General features: G+C 31.7%; 1 protein-coding gene across 1 annotated transcript; it reads right to left on the reverse strand.

The window, feature by feature from the left end:
- Positions 1-1,057: 1,057 nt before the first annotated feature.
- Positions 1,058-19,426, reverse strand: LOC133182128 (potassium voltage-gated channel protein Shaw-like). The gene is made up of 4 exons (XM_061316855.1): positions 19,082-19,426; positions 9,740-9,970; positions 3,036-4,193; positions 1,058-1,244 (listed from the first exon to the last, which is right to left on the reverse strand). Exons 1-4 carry the CDS (start codon positions 19,367-19,369, stop codon positions 1,065-1,067), a joined length of 1,857 nt encoding a protein of 618 aa, XP_061172839.1. The 5' UTR covers positions 19,370-19,426; the 3' UTR covers positions 1,058-1,064.
- Between the last annotated feature and the right edge of the window lie 2,814 nt (positions 19,427-22,240).

Below are 22,240 nucleotides of genomic sequence, written 5' to 3' on the forward strand. Positions count from 1 at the left end.
ACAAAACAAACAAACAAATTCGCTTACTTTATAAGAATACAAGTGAACATGAAATCATTTCATTCAAACAAAGTGCAATTTAATCTGCCAAGCAGGTGCCAAGAAACTTGATTTTGCATTCAATGAAAATGCGAATTATCGCCTTCTTTTTTATGGTCACCTACGAAAACAGTCTGCAGCTGATGACAATATTCTTAGAATACTGAAGTAGAATGAACTAGTTCAGGTGACATATCGATGTAAGCCATTCAATCGCAGACAGTAATAGCCAAGCAAGCACAGTTTGTATTTAAAAAAAAGGAAAGAAAGAAAACATCGGCACTTTCTTCAGATAATAATAATTTTGTTTACAGACCATAGTTGTCATTTTCCGATCTATTTTAAAAGTTGTATGAATTATAAATGTACCAAGTGATAAAAACGTTCAATTATAGTATTGCAGAACACAATGAATTTTTAAAGCTGTAACATAAAATGAGACGATGTAATATTGCCTATTGGGTATATTCCATAAATTCTACCTGACAAATGAATAATAAGTGGATTTTGGTTCAATATAATTGTTTCAACTTCTCATTCGAACTCAATCGAAAGTTTTCTTAATTTTTCGATCACTTTCATATTTTAGGTCAAGTTTCATATCCTTGCACAAGTATTCAGACTCTTTAAGCAGCAGTAGTTTTATGTCTATGCAGTCTTTTAATGTAAGTACTGGACATACTAAATTGGTATCTGAAATTTAAAAATATATGATAATTTTTATACTTTGGTGCTCTTTTTAACGTAGACCATTATTTAAGAATAAGTTTAAGAATTATTATATACATGTAAAAATGGAGATTAATTTAAAAACTCAAATAGGGTATAGGGCGCTCAGTTAATTTATCAAGATTTATAAAAAATAAAAAAGTGATTCTTTTTTTGTAGATACATGTAAATGTTATATATTTGATCCCAATAATTTTCTTTTATAACATCCAGCTAATAATGGAGGGGTATATAATAAATTTATCTTTATTTGTAACAGGAACTTGTTCCAAAGAGATTTCACTTTTATACTTTGGTCAGGACTTCCGTTTTGAAGCCGCAGCAGGAGCAGGTGTAGTCCTCGGGGTCTTCCCAGCATTCTGTAGTCTTTCCCTCTTCTCATTGAGCATGCCCAGCTGTCGCTTTCGCTCTTCCTTTATCCTCTCATCTTTTTGTTTTAGGTTATTTAGCAAATTTGCTGTCTCGATTTTGTGTTGCTGAAAAAATACAATGCGTTTATTGTGTGATATCAAAAATATAAATCTCTGTTAGTGATTAAAGAAACTGATAAGATTGCTTTCTCTCCTTAATAGTAAAAATCTTTTCTACTACTTGAAAGGTAATATTAAATGGCCGGCGTATAACACGTAAATAACGTATAACACTTCTAAAATACATCGGGTAGAAAAATAAGTTTGAAATTACCCAGTAATATTTTCATTATGAGATTGCATAACATTTCACTTAGCCCCTAAAATTTATTGTGCCCAAGTCAGCGAAAAACTACCCTTCATAATTAGGTGATTGATGGGCCATATTATATCTCTGACATGCCAAAGAAGAACAGTGCACTGCAAGATAGCTACCCGATCGGATGTAGACCCAACATGCCTCCATTGTTCTAAGGTTTATTTTGAAGAGCTGTTTGAAATAGGTCGATAATGTGGACAAAGGTCTTTGATATCTTTTATCTCACGTCTGAAGTTTTACCATGAACATATCAATATGCTCAAAGAGGTAACTATGGTAAAAATTGATCCTGGTTGTAAATGAGTATACCCTCTTTGTGATTTACAAGAATTCAATGACCTGTTTTTATAGCTATTGAATAGAAATTCTGAAAATTGATGTGATTAGAGAATTTCTGATGAAAGAGGGCTTTAGTAGACAATTAAACAGAGCAAAGAGCAATAATTAATCAGGAAATGGTTCACTGTAATTCGATATCTATTTAACTTGCTTCATTCTGTGGTTTAGAGTATTTAACATTAAACATGTTCTTTGAAACGAGCATTATTTCTTCTAATTAAATGAGTGTGTGGTTATCGCATCATTCTAAAGATCATCAACATGCATCATGTATCCCTGCACACTCTTAAAACATTTGTTAGTTTAATTAACGTCTGCATAGTTCTATCTCTCTCTCTCTCTCTCTCTCTCTCTCTCTCTCTCTCTCTCTCTATATATATATAATGCTAGATATTATTGTTTCGCTCGTTTTACAGAAATGTTAGCGATGTATTAATTGTAAGTGTTATTTATGTTCATCAAATAATCAATCAAAAATAAATAAATAAATAAATAAATAAATAAACACCCGGAATCATGTTTATGATCTACAGATATGGCATCCGTATAATTATTTTAAAAGACTATTTTAACCTATGCTCTTACAGCAACAGGTTTTGTTTTAGTAAATGCCAAATTTTAAGAGTATGATGCATCTTTTATAAAATTCCTATAATTGACGCAGAATGTTTATTTTTACGTCTTTGAAGTTGCTTTTAACACTGTTCCGGTACGATAAGTGGGAAATTGATCAACAATTTATATGCTGCATCACCGAGCTATTACAACAAAGCTTCATACCCTAGCTGTTCCTTGGACTTCCAGCGGGCGAAGAAACAACTTGCATGAATTGTAAAACACAGATAAGATACATTCTAAATACACCTACATCATGTTTAAACAGCTTCGCTCTGAGCATTTATTTAAATTAGACATTTGCTTTTTCTATGTAGATCGTTGTATTACAATGGGATAATGATCTAAAATTTCCCCTTTAGTTACAGTTTTCCCTTATTTTAATACTCCCGTTTGCTAGTTTTTTTTCCCCTCCATAACTACCGCGTGTGTAGGTCGATCTTAGATACACCACGTTTTGATTTTTATTGCCCGTAGGCATATTGATAGCCGTCAAATTCCATAATTTTTTTTCCATCTGGTATATTACTTGTAGATATACCATACAAAGCATTTACATGCCATAAGGAATTCTTAATAAGTACCTCTATCTCAGTCATATCTGTCTCTATCGGAGTGATGGATAATGGTGGACTTGCTGTAGAGTTAACATTGTCTGATATGGTAACTACTCGGGTACTTCTACTTGTGTCTGTTGCACCAGAGTTTGTTTTCGAAGTATTAAAGTAAAAATAGGCTGGATTCACTGAACTTGAGTTAGAAGTCTTGTCCGCAGGAGACTCTTCGCCGCATGGTGGCGCTCTTGGGCTCTTAATAGCGTTCATTTCCGTGAACTCTGTTGGTTCTTTTTTACGAGCATTCTTCCACTTATTGACAAGGTCTAATGACTTTTTATTTTTTGCATATAGTTTTCTTTTAAGTTCTTTGCGTTTATGGGCAGGTAATTTAATTCTCGACTGAGCGTGTGCGTAATAAAGTGCGAAATTGTTAACAACTATCGGAACTGTAAAGGCTACTGTCAGGACACCACAAATTACACAAACACAACCAATTATGTACCCGGCTTCCGATTTCGGCACTTTGTCTCCATATCCAACCGTTGTCATAGTGACTAATGCCCACCAAATTCCGATTGGGATATTCTCAAAATTTTCACTCTCTACGTAGAAAATAACACTTGCAAATATAAGGACTCCTGTTAGCAGAAATATTATCATCAGCATAAGCTCTTTAATGCTGACTTTTATTGTGTACACAAGAATATTGAAAGCACTGTAGTGCTTCATCAGCTTGAACACTCTCAATATGCGCACAGTTCGTAAGGCCAGCATGGATTTGAAGAGCTGACTCGTGCTGTCATTAGGGTTAATGGTCACTAATATGATGGCAATAAGGTGAGGAATTAAACAGAAAATATCAATAACATTCAAGGGTTGACGGATGAATTTAAACTTCTTCGGCGCAAAGAAAAATCTTATAGTATATTCTGTTGTGAAGTATGCGGCACAGATATAATCCATAATTTGCATGACGATATGGGGCTGAGTGTCGGAGAATTCATACTTGAGTTCGGCATTTGTTTTGACACAAAAGTCTCCTGAAGTTGATTCCTTAAGGTACAATCCTGTTTTATTGATGGGACTCACTTTGTCGTTTATAGGAACACGGAATTTTTCATAAGTCTCCAGACAAAATACTGCTATTGATAAACAAACAAAGAACATCGAAATCACAGCGTACGCCTGAAAATAAATTAGGATGTCTGTTAGACTGAAGTCTGTAAATCTGAAATATAATTAATTTCTACAACAACTGAATAAAAGATATAATATTTATATTTCTGAAAATAGTAATAGATACATATAGTATCCATACATGTATTATACACAACAACATATCTGCATTATCGCGCAGGCAGCACAGTACAATAAGGATATATTGTAAATCTCAAGATTTTCCCGTTTTCCCGATCATGACAATGAGCACACGGTAGGTGTGACCGGTCGACAGGGGATGCTTACTCCTCCATGGTACCTGACCCCCCTCTGATGTTTGCTCTGCTCCCGATTTCTAATGTTTCAATGGACTTTGATTACTGTTCGTTATCTCCATATTTCATGCAATTATTTTCATGAGTCATATACGTACATATATTCTGCCCAGGTAGCACAAAACGTTTTCATAACATTTTATTCCCGTTGTATTGATGTTATCTGAAAACGTTTTTAATAAAACGTTTATAAAATGTTTTTAAAACGTTTTATTTTGGTTGTAAACACGTTATTAAAAAACGTTCTTAACAATCATTTTAAAAATGTTTTTAATAACATTTTTTTCCTGTTGCAAGGAGGTTTTGAGAAAACATTTAGCATTTAACATTAATTTCTATAATGATAAAATATCGCGCAGCTATAAATTGAATAGCATGATTAAAAAAAATACTTTGTGTAATAATTATTATAAATTTCATGAAATACAAATGTTAGCAGACAACATGAATACAACATTGTCTTAAAATGTTTGCAAAACATTGCAAAAACGTTACAGAAATACCAACTCCAAGCATAGGAAATTTTTAATTATTTAGTGCAAGACGATACATGTATATAAATATATAAAACTTTTGTTTTCTTATAAATAGCTCCAAAGTTTGAGTTATGATTGATTTTGAGTTGTGGTAATTAAATTTAGACCCCCCAAAATTAAAAAAAAAACAACAACAAAACAACAACAACAACCCAGAAATGTGTTCATATTTTTCTTTTATACCATTGTAAAAAATATTTATATATAACAAGGAGAGTAAAAAAAATTCCAAAAACTTATTTGTTCAACAAAGTTCCTGAATTAAAAAATTCAGTGGAGTCATTTATTTGTGCTATGGGAAATAAGTTTCCCCTTCGATAATGTGTTTATCGAGAGTTAATTGAGTGACACAGCGGGATGCCATGGCCAGGGCTGATGCAGCCGATCCTTGTTGCAAACTATGTCCATGTGATCTATATAGGTCAACAGAATCACAGTTTTGAAAAACCCGGCGGCATTCTTGTAAGACAAAGAAAAGGAATAGGGGAATACCTTTCAAATGTCAACGTATGGTATGTTAAATTTTAAATAGTATTCATTGCCTGTATATTTAGCAATCATATAGTGTAGCTTTAAATACATATGCATTTAGAATCTTAGATCTTTCATTCTTATAGACTTAGGTGTATATATGTTTATAAAGTTCACTGGCATTTGAATTAGGCGGGCGAATTATTGTTTGAAAACTTGGGTTTATTTACATATATTAAAATTGTGTGACGGGTTTCAAAACATAATTAAAACATAGTTGGGAATAGGAATGGGTGTGGGAGGGGGTCTTAACAAGACAGGGTTAAATAATTCTTAAGAGGTGGATTAGTTAGACTTTTCCGAATTTGAGTTATGTATTACAGAATACAATGCCACGTTAAACCTATTTTCTTTTGGAAGGGAAAGGAGAGGAATTAATTAATCAATCTCAGGCTTGATTATATATTTGCTATCAAATTTTGAAATACACATTCTTCATGATAAAATATAACACTCATTTTAGTGAATGCAGTGGTTTCAAAGCAGGGCGGAGATATGCAGGACAATGATGCAAACAAATTCCATGGGTCAGTTCACTAAGACTGGACAGAGGGTTGCACCCCTTTAAAGAATTATTAAGAGTAAGTTTTATCACCATTAATGCTAAGAAAATGCATTAAGATTCAGTTAACATATTAACTTATAAATCATTGGAAAATGTATACAGCAAAAGGAAACTCATCTAAGTACTAGTAATGCTGTATTGTTTTCATTTAACTATTAAACATAGGCGTCGGAGCCGGGGGGTCTAAGCCCCCTCCACCCAACTTTTTTGCAAAGATAGACGTAATAGAGTTAGTGAAAATTCGGGTTAACCCCTCCCCCCAACGTTTTTGTTGGTTTAGCCCCCCCCCCCCACTTTTAAATTGCTTCCGATGCCTTTGTTAAATATGTTTATAAATTAACTTATTTACATTTCTTATAATGAATTTCACATAATATTTTAGTAGCTGCTGCTTACAAGCCTTACAAAGCATCGAAGACAATCTCTTACGATTTAATGAGAGGTGGGACGAAGAGGTTTGATCCATACCTTCCTGGAGGAATTATTAAATATGATAAGGTACGTTTGAAGTTGGTTGTCAGAAATATAGATATAATACCACCTGTAATTTTTTGTTTATTAATACAACTGTATAACAAAGCATACTTTCTTTGGTTTTATTAGATTTTTATATACTAGTATGTTTAGTTAGTTGTCAGATGCCTTATTACATGGATATGTTTAACTTAAAAGAAATGTACGAGTATGAATGGGTAATCATTTAGTAAAAGTTCTATGTCCAAATTAATCTTTGTTTTTCAGAAGAACACAGACAAGTCCAAGTGTATAACAGATTGATTTCTAATGGAATAAGGATGCTGTGATCTTTTCGTATTTCAAACAGTACAAATTTCATTTGAAGGAAGACTGTAATTTTATTGTGCAGGTGTTAAAAAAAAAAACAGTGTTTAGACAACATTAATGAATGGATTTAAATTTATTAAATTATAAGACATATATTGTTATTGGTTATTATGTTGTAAAATTGATTTTTTAAATGTTTTAAAAACATTTTAAGAAATGTTCTCAAAACGTTTTTAAAAATGTTTTCCAAACGTTTTTAAAAATGTTTTTAAAACATTTCAGTACAATGTTTTTGCAAAACGTTATAATAACGTTTAAAAAACCACACAAAATAACGTTGTAATAACGTTTTAGAAAATGTTTTCATAACATTTTCATAACGTTTTTATAACGTTTTAATAACGTTGTTGTGCTAACTGGGTGAGAACTTTTGCAGACAAAATATGCAAGTTCCAAAACGTGATACAACCCTTTGATTTCAATGTAAATATATACTAGTCTACGACGTTTTTCAAAACTTATTTTTTGAAAGAAAAAAAAATGATGTTTACAATAACATTTTATCCATTTAAAAGAAAATTTGATCAAAGCCCCCTCCCCCTTCCCCAATATATTAATAATTCCTGGAACCATGATTGTAAAAATTAGACTATCTCACTTTTTGATCTCAGTCTCACTTGAAGAAAAGATTTATTTTGAAACTAAAAATGAGAAAAAAGGGGCTCATCTAATTTTGAGGGCCCCGGAGTCTGGTTCGTTGCATTGTTTGTCTATTGCATTTATTAATGTTCTAGATCTGATGTTATGACCTCTCATCTTTACGACGTGTTTTAATAAAGCGAAAACACCCCCCCCCCCCAAAAAAAAAAAAAATCAAATCAATCAATAAGTAAACAAAACAACAAACACACACACAAAGCAACAACAATTAAAAAATAAGACAAATCAAAACCAAACATACAAAAAAAATCAGTCAATAAAATTGGGGGAACAATAATAATCAATATTAAGTAAATTTGGTACAATAAATATTTTGAGCATAAATGGTAGCCCAGCAACAAAACTTTATGATAAACGTGATGAAATTAAGGCATAATTGCATTTTTAATCAAGACTTATATAAACGTAATATTATTGATAATCCTTATTGTTCTTGTGGTAAACAAGAAGAGGCCTACCATTTCTTTTTTGGTTGTAGAAAATATGTTAATGCCAGAATTGATTTTTTCGATTATCTTTTTAGACTAGATGTAGATATCATAGATGTACACCAATTACTTTGGGGCAAGGAAAACTTATTGAGTTAAACAAAGACATTTTTGCTGCTGTTCACAGATTTATTATTGAATCTTGTAGATTTAAATAGCTGTGTAATAATAACTTAGATAATATAGTTAGATAATATAGTTTATTTGTATATGTATTTGTAAAATTGTGCATAACTATGTGTTATATATATGGAGAGAAATTCGTAAGTTGTCAGACCAATTGATTATTTCAATAAAATATGTTCAAAACAATAAACGTGATGACTTTAATTTTTCGATCGTCAACTTCCCTTAATTATGCCCTTACTTATGCAACAATACACCATTATTACCTACTTTTTTTGTCTCCCAATTCATTCAATAAGTAAGAGCATGCTCTACGTATGAACAATTTCTAGAACGAGGCAAGCAATTGACAAACAAGTTGATGAAACAAGGATATTAACAGTCTCTTCTGAAGCCAATATTTCGCAAGTTTTATGGTCGATACAATGACTTTGTTCAGCAAATACAATCTATCATTAAGTCAAATGCTGTCTGACGTTTTTCATACTAACTATTAGGCCATTATTTACACACTAAATTGTCTGCGGATTTTTCTGTTTTTTCCCGATCATGACAAGGAGCACACGGCGGGTGTGACCTGTCGGCAGGGTATGCTCACTCCTCAATGGCACCTAATCGCCCTCTGATGTTTTTGGAGGTCCGCGTTTGCTCTGCTCCCGATATGTATTGTATAAATGTACTCTGAGCTTGAATACTGTTCGTACTGTTCGTTATCTCCATATTTCATGCAATTAATTTTTTTAACAATGTGAGGTTTGATTATGTTTAATTTCTTAACATTTTTGTGCATTATAAAGCTTTGCTTTGTATGGAACCCTGTCTATTGCCAACCTTTCTGTGAATTGAGCGCTGTTTGCATGCATCCTTAATTTGTATATTTGCAATAATCCAAAGCCAGCGGTGGGCGTAAATGATAGCATTACCTATTTTCTAGTAATATCCAATCTACTTTAGCAATTACGTGATTCAAGATAACTTACCAAAAAACACATATGTTGGTTTGTATCGGAAGTAGCGGAGCTTTATTCTTTAAATTTTGGATTGCAGGTGAAGAGAGATTTACAATAAGCCCTAAGGCGACCCACCCATCTCAAAATTTAATAGGTTAGTTAGCTAAAGATAATTAAAAACAAATAAACCTAGTTCATTCATTTGAAAATCGACCAAAGTATTGATCATCTGATTAAGCGTTGTTGTAAATCCAACCATCGGACCAACCTTCTGGTATGCGGAACGACTGACAACATTTGTACGAAATAGATCGTTGATTAATTCTTGTTTGTAAATGGGAAGTGAATTAAAATTCCTGTCAAGGACGTAACGATCATAACAGATTGATTTGTCTAGCAATATGAAAAAAGAGCATCATGCCTTATTCGAGCATCATAAATGAACTGAAACAAGCATGCATTACTAAATTTGTTTTCATTAAGCAGAATTAAAGTTTTCTGAAAGTTACAAAATTCATTGCTTTTTTTTAAATGAATACCTTTGCTAGTCTAGAGGATCCAGGTTCCTCTAGAAACAGCCACATATTATGCTTGAACCTACTGAGACTCGAAGGTTTATCGTTATCCCAAGCTGTGGGTTCAACGTCAATTTGAGACGTAAAATTGTCGTCCAGCGCCGCCAAGGTCTCCTTGTGGTCCTTGAATTTACTGTATTGTCCCCAACAGCACGGTTCAATGTCAAGTTCTGTGAGTCCCCAATATTCCAACTCCTGAAATTGAAGAATTAGATAAAACACTCCATTATAGCCTGACGTTTGGACTCGTACAGTTTGCAATTGAACGAAATTGGGATTGTGTTCTTGTTAAATATTGCAAAATACTACTATAATAGTGTGGTAGCTATTTTTGCCCGACAAAATTATGTCATTTTAGGAATGACTCTAACTCTTGGCCAAATTATTCGAGTATAACCTGGTTTGGGTCAGTTTACGCTTTATAATCCGCGAAGCGGATTATAAAACAGCGTAAACTGACCCAAACCAGGTTATACTCGAATAATTTGGCCAAGAATTAGAGTCATTCCTTATAATTTAATTTTAAAATCATTAAATAACTATGGGTGTAAAATTTCGTTACTTTTTATTAGTTCAAATTTGCCGCTCAATAATACAACCATAGTAACGGAAGTAACGGAAGTGATGGGAATCGAGGGGAGGTAAAAACTGATGCATAGGCATAGCAGCCATGTTGTTTGGTTACATGTGGTAAGATCGAATTATTGTTTGAATTTAAAGGTACATTTATTAAATCTGGAATTTTCCATGAATCCCGAGGACTGGAAATGAGAGGATTGTATGGATACAGATAATTCAGCTGGTTGTCAGGGGGGGGGGGGGGTGTCCCCATACCAAACCAGGTTATACAGAAATAATTTGTGTTCCTTTTTGGATATTAACCAATCAGAGGCTAGAATACAAACAAAATTAAATTATTCTCATTTATCTAAAGTAAAACTGATTTAAGATTCCATAATCGCTAATTAAACTGTTCAACACACATTAGAAGACAGTATATAAACAGTTATTTTTGACAGCAAAAGATTCAAAGATATTTTATGTCATCAATCGAATGTGAAAATTAAGTTGTTTTTCTTAAATTTTGATTTTTTTTAAATTTCAATTTATTTGCTTCAGGCCCATAGCAACGGTTTCAAAAGGGGGGGGGGGCAACTTCCAAAAAAATCTGACAAGCTAAAAATAAATAAATAAAAAAAAAAAACCTTAACTGACCAAAAAGAGGGGGGGGGGGCAACTTCCAAAAATTATCTGGCAAGCAAAATAAAAAAAGGTAATTTACTGTCCAAATTCTGCAACTTGCCAGTGCTGGACCTTACATCAAAAAGTGGGGGGGGGGGGGGGGGAGGAGGGGGGCAACCAGCATTTAAAAGAAAATTTACTATAGGAAAATAATATAATCAGAAAAAAGGGGGCGGTCCCCCCTGCCCCCCCCCCCCCGCGTTCTACGGGCGTGTGTTTTTATTCTATACAAGAGGCCTTAAAGACCTAGGTAGATCATTTTTCCAAGCATGCACGAGATGAAAAGTAAAATGTTGCACGTATTAAAAAAGTAAGGTATGCATTGCGTGATACAAATAATTGACCCCCAAAATAGATCTTGATTGCCCATCATCAAAATAAACTCATTAAAATAATGAACATGGAGGACACCTCTCAAATGTCTTTAAAATTTTCATCAACTAATGGTCCTCTTTTTGCCTTATCTTGCCGAATCTAGCGATGCAAAACGGCTAAATTTTTCATGGCATAATGGGGACCAAGATACAATATCACGTGTTTGAATCATGCTAATATAATATTCATTGCGATGATTGCTTCATTAAATTTCGGAAATTGTTTTCACTATATTCATTGATAATCAATCCGAGTGTGTCTCATAAAATTATTCATTGAGATAGATATGTGCTATTTTGTAATATTAGAAGGGAGATGGAAATCAAAACATCCATTTGTAAACGGGGGAAATGAACACTAAAACTTCATCAATAGAGAAAAACGAATAACACTTAAGAGTTAGGTTGTAGAGTACAACTAACAAGAGCCGAGTGGCCACTGATCATTAATCTGTCATATAAAATATTGATAGGATTTAACAGCAAGCAAGATCATCACAATTACAATACACTCAACTTTCTGGTCCTTTTTTTTGTATCTTCCACATTTAGTCTTATCATTATATAACCATTTCTTCCATTTCATTCTTGTCAACGAAATGCATGCGTCATTACTTTGATGAACGCTTTGAGAAATGAGATATAAAGATAACGAGTAGTAGCCAAGCTCAAAAGTCCATTGAAACAACACAAATTTGGAGCAGAGCAAAAACGGACCTCTAAAAAAATCAGAGGTGGGAAAATATATTTTAAAAAGATATCTTTTAACATAGTAAGATGTGAAAGAATGTAAAATTAACCATATGAATGATTATTATTATTATTATTTGCACTTCAAGGTGTCATCAAATTCACCTGAGAATTCAAATTCAATGATGAATTTTCAAAAAGTTCTTCTTTAATTTAAAAGAAAAAACGAAATCATAATGTATATAATTAGATGGCAAGGCAAGCGAATTCAGGAAATCATTGACTTTGGTGAGAACACGTTACAAAAATTTTCAATTTTTCAACTACACATTTTAGATTCTCAATTCTAAGCATACAAGCAAATCTCTTTACTCTCTTTTAATTAGAATTCCTTGGAACAAAAGAGGGACATTTCAAAACATAAAGTTTCGTGAAATGCATAAGGCAAGAACTTTCTGTTTTTGTTTTGTTTTTTGGTATTTTAATCGTTTTTAATAAACACTTGTCGTTAGACGTCTCAAAGCTATGTACAATGAGGCAAAGTGTTGTATAAATGTCAGATACAAAGCCAGTGCTATGAAAGTTGATATATCCAGTCATATAAAGTACAATACATGAAAATTGTAGGGTCATTGACATTGTCATAAAAGAACGTAGGCATTAAAATGGCAATGATGGGTTGTAAGTTTTATTATTCAAATTTTTAATGATTTATAGAGATATCGAGTGTTTATGTGTAATTTGAATAATCCACAATGTGAGATTACCGTCCACTCCAAACAATTTAAAATTTATGGATCTCGGGAAAGGCCTAAGTTCTCAGGGAAATGTCAACCAAAAAAAATTACTTTATCAATTATCGCTCAAAGTACTGTTCATATATCAGAACCAATGCAAAAGGCAAGCTTCAAATGAAATGATGTGGGATTTTGTTAGTAGAAAATTTAACCAAATGGAAATGAATAGAAAGTTTACAACATGAGCCCAAAATAAATTTATTGTCAGACACTTCGACTCTGAAAAAAAAATAATATGGAAATTTGGCCAAAATGGTAAAACTGGGCCGAAATGCAATGTACATTACTATACAGTACAAAATATTACATCCATTTAAGTGTAAATTGTCTGACTAAACTCGCTTTAAATGGGATAAACAAAAACATCACGTTTCCGACAAAGAAGGTCATTATTGGTAAGAAAAGAATTTTTTTCATTCCAGAATCATAATTAAATGTAGCTAGACATTCTTTTTTTCATAGATACCATCATTACGATTGTGTTTTGTTTACACTCATTGCCGAGCATTCCAAAGTTGATCGAACCTTGTCATTTCACATGTTTATGGTTTTCAGAATAATTTTTCTTTACAAATGCTAGATTCCCTGAAATGTACATTTCATTCATATTTGCCCATTGAAGTCATACAATATATATTCAAAGGTATCCCTTTTTCTTTACATATTGGTTTGAAAAACATGACCAACTAAGTTTTGTGTACTGAATATATATATATTGTACATGTTTTAACAATAAATAAATGAGTTTATGTATCTGTCAACGGAGAGGTACCGTAACAGTTCTGCAGCTATTACAGTAAAACTTGGTTATATCGAAGTCACTGGGATCTGTGAAATTACATCGCTATATCCGTAATTCGTTTTATCCGTATAAGAAATTCATTAAATTTAATATAGCTGGGGATCCAAGAAAAATTCGGAATATCCGTGAATTCGATATATCCGTTTTCGTACTAAACGAGTTTTACTGTATCCCCCCCCCCCCCAATATTAATAGTTTTAAGTCAATGCTACTATTACCACATATTTTTCTTATAATGATGTTATATAACAGGGTGAGTGCACTTTCCTTTTTAGTTTATAACTATATTGATTGTTACTTATTTTTGACTCTTTATCAATATTATTTTAATGTATAAAAGGTTTGCTTAAGCATTCGTTACTTGATTAGGATTTGTTTAAAGATAGTCGCCAAGTGTCAAAAACTCAGTGATCAATTTTCTTTGTTGAGACCTGGAATTCCCTGCGTAATTTTAACAAATGTCTATAGAAATCCCTTGCCTTTTTTACTGGACAATTAAACATGGCGGCGGGGTACCGTTTCCGACTGGTGAGACATAACGGAACAGATCGAAAGTTTGCCTGGAGAGGAAGTAGCTCTACCCAGAGCTAAATTGGTATCAATTACCGTTCGATATCTCGCCATCTTGTTTGATTTTTTTTTATCCTGAATGTCCCCAAGAGTTGTATTTTCCATGAATAGGTTTTGTAAAAGTGTAGGTCTGATGGTATATCGCCAGAAGGGACCAACTCCCACTTATATAAATTCTTAATGTCAATAAATAACATTTTAGATCGATTATGTATTTATTAGTTTCACAGTCATTTTTTTCAATTTTAATAAAAAAAAATTTGGATAAGATCAGCATATACATGTACACCAATGATCCAAACTTCTTTATTTCACTGAACAACAATGTATGGATTCTGTTGAAGATACTTTTTTGCTTGTCCAAAATATACATATTTCTAGACATGTACTTTTCCAAACAATCTATAATTTTATTGATTGTGATCAGATCTCTGAACTTGATTTACTATTATATGGTAGTCCTGATCATGCACTCTATTAATATTCAAATATTTGAAACAGTACTTGAATATATAGCGGCAACAAAACGTTTTATTTGAACACTGTCATATATGTAACTTTTGTCAATATTTCCAAACCGGTAGTTTATTGTATTTTTCCTTCTTTTCTTTTTCTACAATGTTTGTTTAATTAGTATTATACCTGTATAGTGTGTATTTACCTTGACCTTGTTGTAGGGAGAGGGCTAAAATAAGTTATACCTGCTGCCCAATCCCATTCACTTTTCTTGAATAAAATTTTGTATAAATTAAATTTCACTAATCAACCTTTGTTGACTTTGTCTAAATAATTTTAGAAAAAATATTAATTAAAGCAATTCGCCTTCAGAATCAAATATTTGACATAATTTTTTCGTAGATCACTTTTTTTGTCACGATTGTGATTCAATATCTTTGGTACAGGTTTTGCGTTGTTTTCGTCTCCGTAAATGAGAACATTGCCCCGGTATCTGTTTATACAGTGCTATATAATGATAAAGCAATCTATTAGGTTCAGGTTCACTCTAAACATATAATATATTTATATGATTTTATACTGAGCTGTTAACATGAATATTTTATGATATAGGTTCATTTATACCAAAGTGATCATCGCAGTCAGATTCTAAGACAAATTTTCTCTGATGTTGTGAGGAACTCGGTACATACGAACCATTAAATTAAATAATTTATTGTGTCTGAGTGATTAACAATAAAACATTTATATTATTGGTTTATATGATATAAAATGAAGACCAAGACGTGAAGTTTATCTCAAAAACAAATATTATACAAATACGTTTCACGTTTATATTCATAATTTTGCAATGTATATCTTTACTTTTTTATACTAGGATGCCATATTTGATGAGTGTCATTTTGTTAAAAGAATATATATACTCTGAACAGTGTTTTTGAAATGGGAAATTACATTATAATTAATTTTTCAAAAAATTAGATATATGTAATTTTGATGTGGTATTCAATTGATTTGAGAATAGAAAGCGGAAGATATAGATCTGAAGTGAAACACTTTATGTGTTGAGAGTAAACATGTTCCGATAAATAAACTCTTTGAATGTGTGTTTTAAGTTTTTAAATTTCGAACAATATAAACTGATGGAAAATTAGTAAAATAATTGTCATGATTTTAAATAGGATATGAGTAAAAATGGTAACAATCATTGTCTCATGGGTAATCCAGCCAATTTTCCTAAAGAGATCAAACTCAAACAAAATTTGTAAAAGACAGATGGACGGAGTCATAGATTGGACATCCATGAGACAAATATATGTACTCGGGATATAAAATTGTATCTAAACTTAAATCTAAAATTCAATCGCAAAGTAATAAATGAAATACAAATTAAACAAAGAATGTACCACAATAAAATTATTCCCATCACTCAGACAACTCTTCAAATAAGCTTACTTTACACGTAAAAGTAAAAGTATTTTAAAGTAATATTTACATATTGTTATACTTCTATATATCGTGTGTCACTACAAGAACACCATACAATGTTGAAGAGGGTAACCTTGTAATCTGGGACCTGATTGATATCATATCAACACACCAACAATCTCATTAACTTTAAGTTTATGTAATAAATAAACAAAATTTTTCTCTCAAATTACTTATTTATTGCTTGTGTTAATTACTTAATCTGTTCCATCAGAAAGTGGATCCAAAAGTGACGTCACACCTGCTACAAAATCTTTGAAAATCGAAAATTATCAACAAAATTTTATATAATAGTACTACCTATATTTATTTTGACCTTTTCCTTTTCATTTTATTCAGATATATGCGATACTTTTTAAAAGATTACAATTAACAAATCGTTAGGTTTCATCTATCACCGCAGGTCAAGAATGTACCGACGTCGTTCTGACGTTTCTCTTTGGCTTTCAGTTCATATATAAATCTATTAGATAGGCTAGCTCACACATACGTTTTATTTCATGTACACCCCAATGAAGTGCTGGAACATCTGGTTTTGAGCTATTTCAACAAACAAAATTTAACTTTCCATATTGCTTTTGGATATTCGTTTTGCTTTGCGAACATGTAAATCTAGCGTAGTGTCGGATTTAAGAGTAAGTGACGTGACGTGAAAGACTCTTCTTCCACACCTTCCACTTCTTCTCAGCATCTCTTTATCGTTTGACTTCCATTTACATTTGTATCTTATGCAACTTTTGTATCTTTACAATGTTATTTTCTCCCCTTATTAGTAGTTAATGTTGATCAATTGTAAATGTCAAGCCTGGCATTAAGTCAGGTTATCCAACTTTTCAGCATTTCAAAAGAGGAAGAAGAAAGTTATGGGGTTGTGTGATCAGTCAACCTTTATTGTCACTTACTTTTGAATCTGATGTTACATAGGAATGCATAAAAAACATTTGGACAAAGTTCAAAGTAATTATAATATTGCAATTCAAATCAAGACACTGTATTGCAAAATGACAGTAAAAAGTATTAAAAAGACATCTGGGAGATTAAAAAAAGTGCCGAAAAGTAACGTCATAGCGCCGTGCGGCAATTGACAAAAACCTAACATTGTGTTTTCTTGATATTTTAAAAGTATATCATATAAATGAATGAAATTTTAAGTCAAAATCAAAATTCATAGGGGTATTGTTATGTAAACTTTTATTGATAACATTCGTTATTAAAGATTTTATTGCAGTTGTAAAATAATAGATTTCCGTTCGATTGATACCAGCCCTTCAAGATTGCATACATGTATTTGAAAAAGTCTACAAGAAAATACATTGCAAAAATCTGTGCATTAAAGGAATTCAATCCAGGATATCCTATAACATTCAGCGTCCTGCAGAAAACGCTTTGTAATGTAACGCTTAGTTCAAGGTGCTTTATGCTAATTAGTGAAAAAGTGCACTTCTGTGACGTCATTTGGATGCAGTTACTTTATAAAACATTATTAAAAGAATACAACAAAAGTCAAAAAGGTATTTCTCACGTAGCTTCAGTAAGTTTCTAATAGCTCAATTTCTAGACAGTTGGCCCAACAATTCGTAGAACATAAGTTATTTCTCTGACAGATAAGAGTTTTATTATCTGTAGTGTAGGCAAATAAACAACGTTATGTTGTCAAAAGGATGCAAAAAATCAATTTGAGACTGTCAAAGTCTAGGCAGATTAGCCATTATTATTCTGCTATCGGGCTATAGAAGCCTATCGCCCACGACACGAATGGTGCGCGCTTTATTGAAATGTCGTTTTCTTTAGGGGTATATACCGATTTTTATATGTGTCATATCGTCCTTGTTTATTCTTAAAGATTAAACAACTCTTTATATATGTCCTTTGTACAAGTGCAAGATTAATTGGGATATTATTAAAGCCTTAAATTTACGGAGAGTGACTTGCAAAATATAGATGTGTATCAGACAAAAATGATCATCTTTAAAAAAAAGATGCCATACATATTTATACTGGAGTCTAACGACAGAGACTGCATACTTTTTGTCGTCTTAAAAACCTTGATATAACTACTATAACATGGTTTTGACGACGATGACCGATAATTATAAATATTTTTACAGAGTGTATCTGCTATTTTTAATCCATGTTGAGATCTATTGACCAAAGGATTGTGAGAAATAATAATACAGTAAATCTCAGTAAGACTGATCATACTTCGCTAAATATTTATCAGGGTTATATGAATTAAAACAGCGTTCCATAAAACAGCTCCTTGATGCTGACCAGGAAAAATTGCAGTTGAAATATTGATTTTGAATCTTACACATTTTATTTCATAGAAATTATACAAGATGAAATACGCCAGATTATTTGCCAAGCAAGGTTATTTTTCCCCCTTTCTCTCTCTTTCTTTCTTTGTGATTTAAAATATTTTAGCCACTTTGTTAAATAAAATCAATTTTTTCCACAAGGCAATTTTAAATAATCGAAGCATATTATACCTGTTTTAAAAGTACAATTTACCAGTTCTTTTGCTTGTTAAATTAGAGAAAACTATTTATTTAAAAGGATCATCGACTTTTTATACACAGATTTAAGAAGGCTATGGTTGTACATTTTGCAAATTGCCATAAAACCGTATTTTAGTAAATCTTCAAAGTTAAAACAATGTCTATCTAATGTATGTACATGTATACTTATTTTTCTTGTGGCCTGATTTCTGTATTAGACCTATAAAATAAACCAACTGTTTTTTGTTATTTCATTCTTGAATTTCATATCTGTTACCTTTGGATAAAGAGCAATCAAACGAAATAAAAAGTTATAGTATAACTCCTTAAAAAACTAATAAATCAACTAAATTAGGAAACATGGAAGTTAAACATATAAATGTACAAACCCCTTTGATAATATTTCCACAAATATTTTGGTCCACATGAAGTTCTTCAGTTCGGTAATAGTGTAGTATGGACATAAATGCCCCAGAGTGTCTGTCAAAAAAGTATTCGCCATTGTCCGCATCATAGCTCTCATCTGCTTCTTTAAGAGTAGCCAACAAGGCCAGTCGGGTTCCTGGAATTCTCTCCAATGTACTAAACCAGGTCTCAAAATAATGACCTCCAATATTTAATTTCACACGTTTATCATTATCTTTCCGCTCTTCTTTCATCTGTTTGATATATTCCATTGCGGAAAATGATTATCCTATTGTCATCGAGACATCATGTTTGTTCTGCCTGCAATAAGCAAACAACTCATAACAACGGTGACGAGTCAATCTTTTTTTTTTTACATTGCAGAATTATTTTTTTTTTGTTCATCAGTATTAATCCCGCCTTTCCTTTAGAATTCTATTTAATTTTGCAAAATTATAAATATAAATATAAAAAAGTTTTCCTCCAGTAGGGTTCTACATCGACTGCTGCAGATAAAAAGAATCACAAACGGTGACCATTTGATCTTGGCAATTTGTTAATAAAACAATACTCTCTTGAGGATGCGATAATTCCACAAAAGCTCTCAGCTCCCCATTTCTCTCTACACATTAAGGGAGAATGAAATAAGATAACTCATGAATTGAATTAAATATTAATTCTAAATTCTTTGGTTTCCATCCGCACTAACTGTTTTTGGAATCAAATCAGGTGTTATTTACGTGCGCGACAATGAAGTGTCCCGTAACGGAATAGTTGCATGGCGGGGATCGCGGCACTTAGCGAGAGCTGTGTTACCTACTACGGTGAGAATGGCTTCAGATCGATATTCAATCAATATTTTACTCCTCATCATTCGCTGTCCGATCGGTAAATTGCCGATTTTGAGTGGATTTTTTTTTAAAATTCATTACTGTTTTTCATCTTTGTCATAACATAGATTAATAAATATATCATACTTATTGACTGATATGCGATATTAACTTGACGCAATCATCTGTAACCGATCCATGTGGTATAAATGTTAAAGGATGATGTGACACAAAATTCATGCAATAATATTTATTATGTATATTGATTCAATATTGCAAAATAAATTTGTGTAACGCAATATTGGTTTCCGAACACAAGAGCGGCATGCTGAGAGGTGCCCAGGACACGTTATCGCTGTACCTGAATACATATGATTTGGAAAAGCATAAACTATGTATATTTAAGTCCTGATTTATATATGGTCTATGCTCTGAAAATAACATAATCCAGTTAAACTCAACTCACCCAATTTCAGCTCCTTTGCAGTTGTACTGACATTTTACAAACGTGCTAACTGTTATAAAAGGAAGATAGGTACTTCTACAAACCTTCCTTGTTCTATTAATAAATTATATAATACATTATACTATATATATATATATATATATATATATATATATATATATATATATATATATATATATATATATATATATATATATATATATATATATATATATAAAAATAAAATTCATGTCGTGCAATTTAGTATTTATAAATTATACATATATCAACAGAACAAGGAAATGCTCAGTTTGTGGAGTATCAATCTTCCTTTTAACTAATCTAAAATACATGTATAAACCTCCTTGAAAAACAAAGGGGGAAATTTAAACCCATTACTATCACGCTAATAATTTAGAATTCTTATAAAAGTTTGACTATCACTCCATATTTTTCATCGAACGTAAACTTCCTAGTTTTTATAGACCTTCGAGTTTAAATTGCAGCATGGGTTGTTTTTATTTAAATGTTGTTGTTATTGCATGATGTGTAAAAATAACATGAAAAGATTTATAACCATTCATTTATAAAATTAACGAAAAGGGGTTGATTTTTATTTTTAAAGACTGGAATGTATTTTATTTTTATTTATAACCATTCATTTATAAAATTAACGAAAAGGGGTTTATTTTTAAAGACTGGAATGTATTTTTTTAAATCAATATAGCTAGCCATCTTATTACTGTTTCTGAAATTTTACCATTTTAAACATGACATAGCTGTAAGGAAGTCACAAAAAATGTATCCATTCAACATTCTAAGATACTTCCGGTCTATCTGAGAGATAGGTTTACTGTTGCATATGAACTCAATTTATACGGACCTCTCCGAAGGAATCTTCATGATTAAAGTTCTTCCGGTTTTTAATACAAAGCCAAATATACATGTAGTTTAACTACTACCTTGCCAATAAAAATTATTCTAGTTATTAGGTAAAAGTTATTAGTTACTATTTGTATTTATCGTGATTTTGTGTATATTAGATAGGATGGTCCTCCTTTTCTACTTCAAAATATTTATGGCCATGGAAATCTGATTGAAATTGTAATTACTTTAAAAAAAACAAAAGCTATCATAAAGGAGGAAAACCCAGTTTAATATATACACTGTACATGCATCTACCTTTGTTGATTAATGACTCAAAATGAATATTATTTAGACGGATTTTTAACATTTTGTAACTTTAGGAAACAAATTCAGTCAAAATATTATGCTTCTTTTATGATATTTGAATCATAAATCGAACGATTTATATAAAATAATAATAATATGAATACAACGAAATTTATTTTCGCCATAAAAGTAGTTTTTTTAGGTTCTGAAACCTTTTATTTTATGAAACTAATACTTTCAAGATTTCTATTATCCCTTTATACGTTACTGTGTCTCTTTAATTAAGTAATGTTCGAAAATGGCTACATGTAACTTATAATAGAATGAGACCAGATTACCTTTTTGATATTTGAAACATCACATGTATGTACAATTTGAAATATATGATGATATTTACATCCACTGAATATTATCTCCTTCATTTCTTAAGAAATCCTTTGTCGTTTATCAGTCAGTAAACACCGCAAAGCATATCACTTTTACAGACTTCTTGAGCGATGGCTGTTCCATCAATGGAACGTACAACGACGTACATATCAATAATACTATAATTCATCTACTAAATCCTACTTTAAATGATTATTTTTACAGATATAAATATAAAAAATAAAATGTCTTTCTTTGATTGTTAGTACGGGAATTAACGTTGAAGCTATAGCAGAACAAATTACATAACCCGCTTACGCGTATTTTTT

This window comes from Saccostrea echinata, unplaced genomic scaffold (assembly GCF_033153115.1).
Source record: "Saccostrea echinata isolate AGI-Se365-2 ecotype Australia unplaced genomic scaffold, CSIRO_AGI_Sech_v1 ptg000009l, whole genome shotgun sequence".
Classification (NCBI taxonomy): Eukaryota; Metazoa; Mollusca; class Bivalvia; order Ostreida; family Ostreidae; genus Saccostrea; species Saccostrea echinata.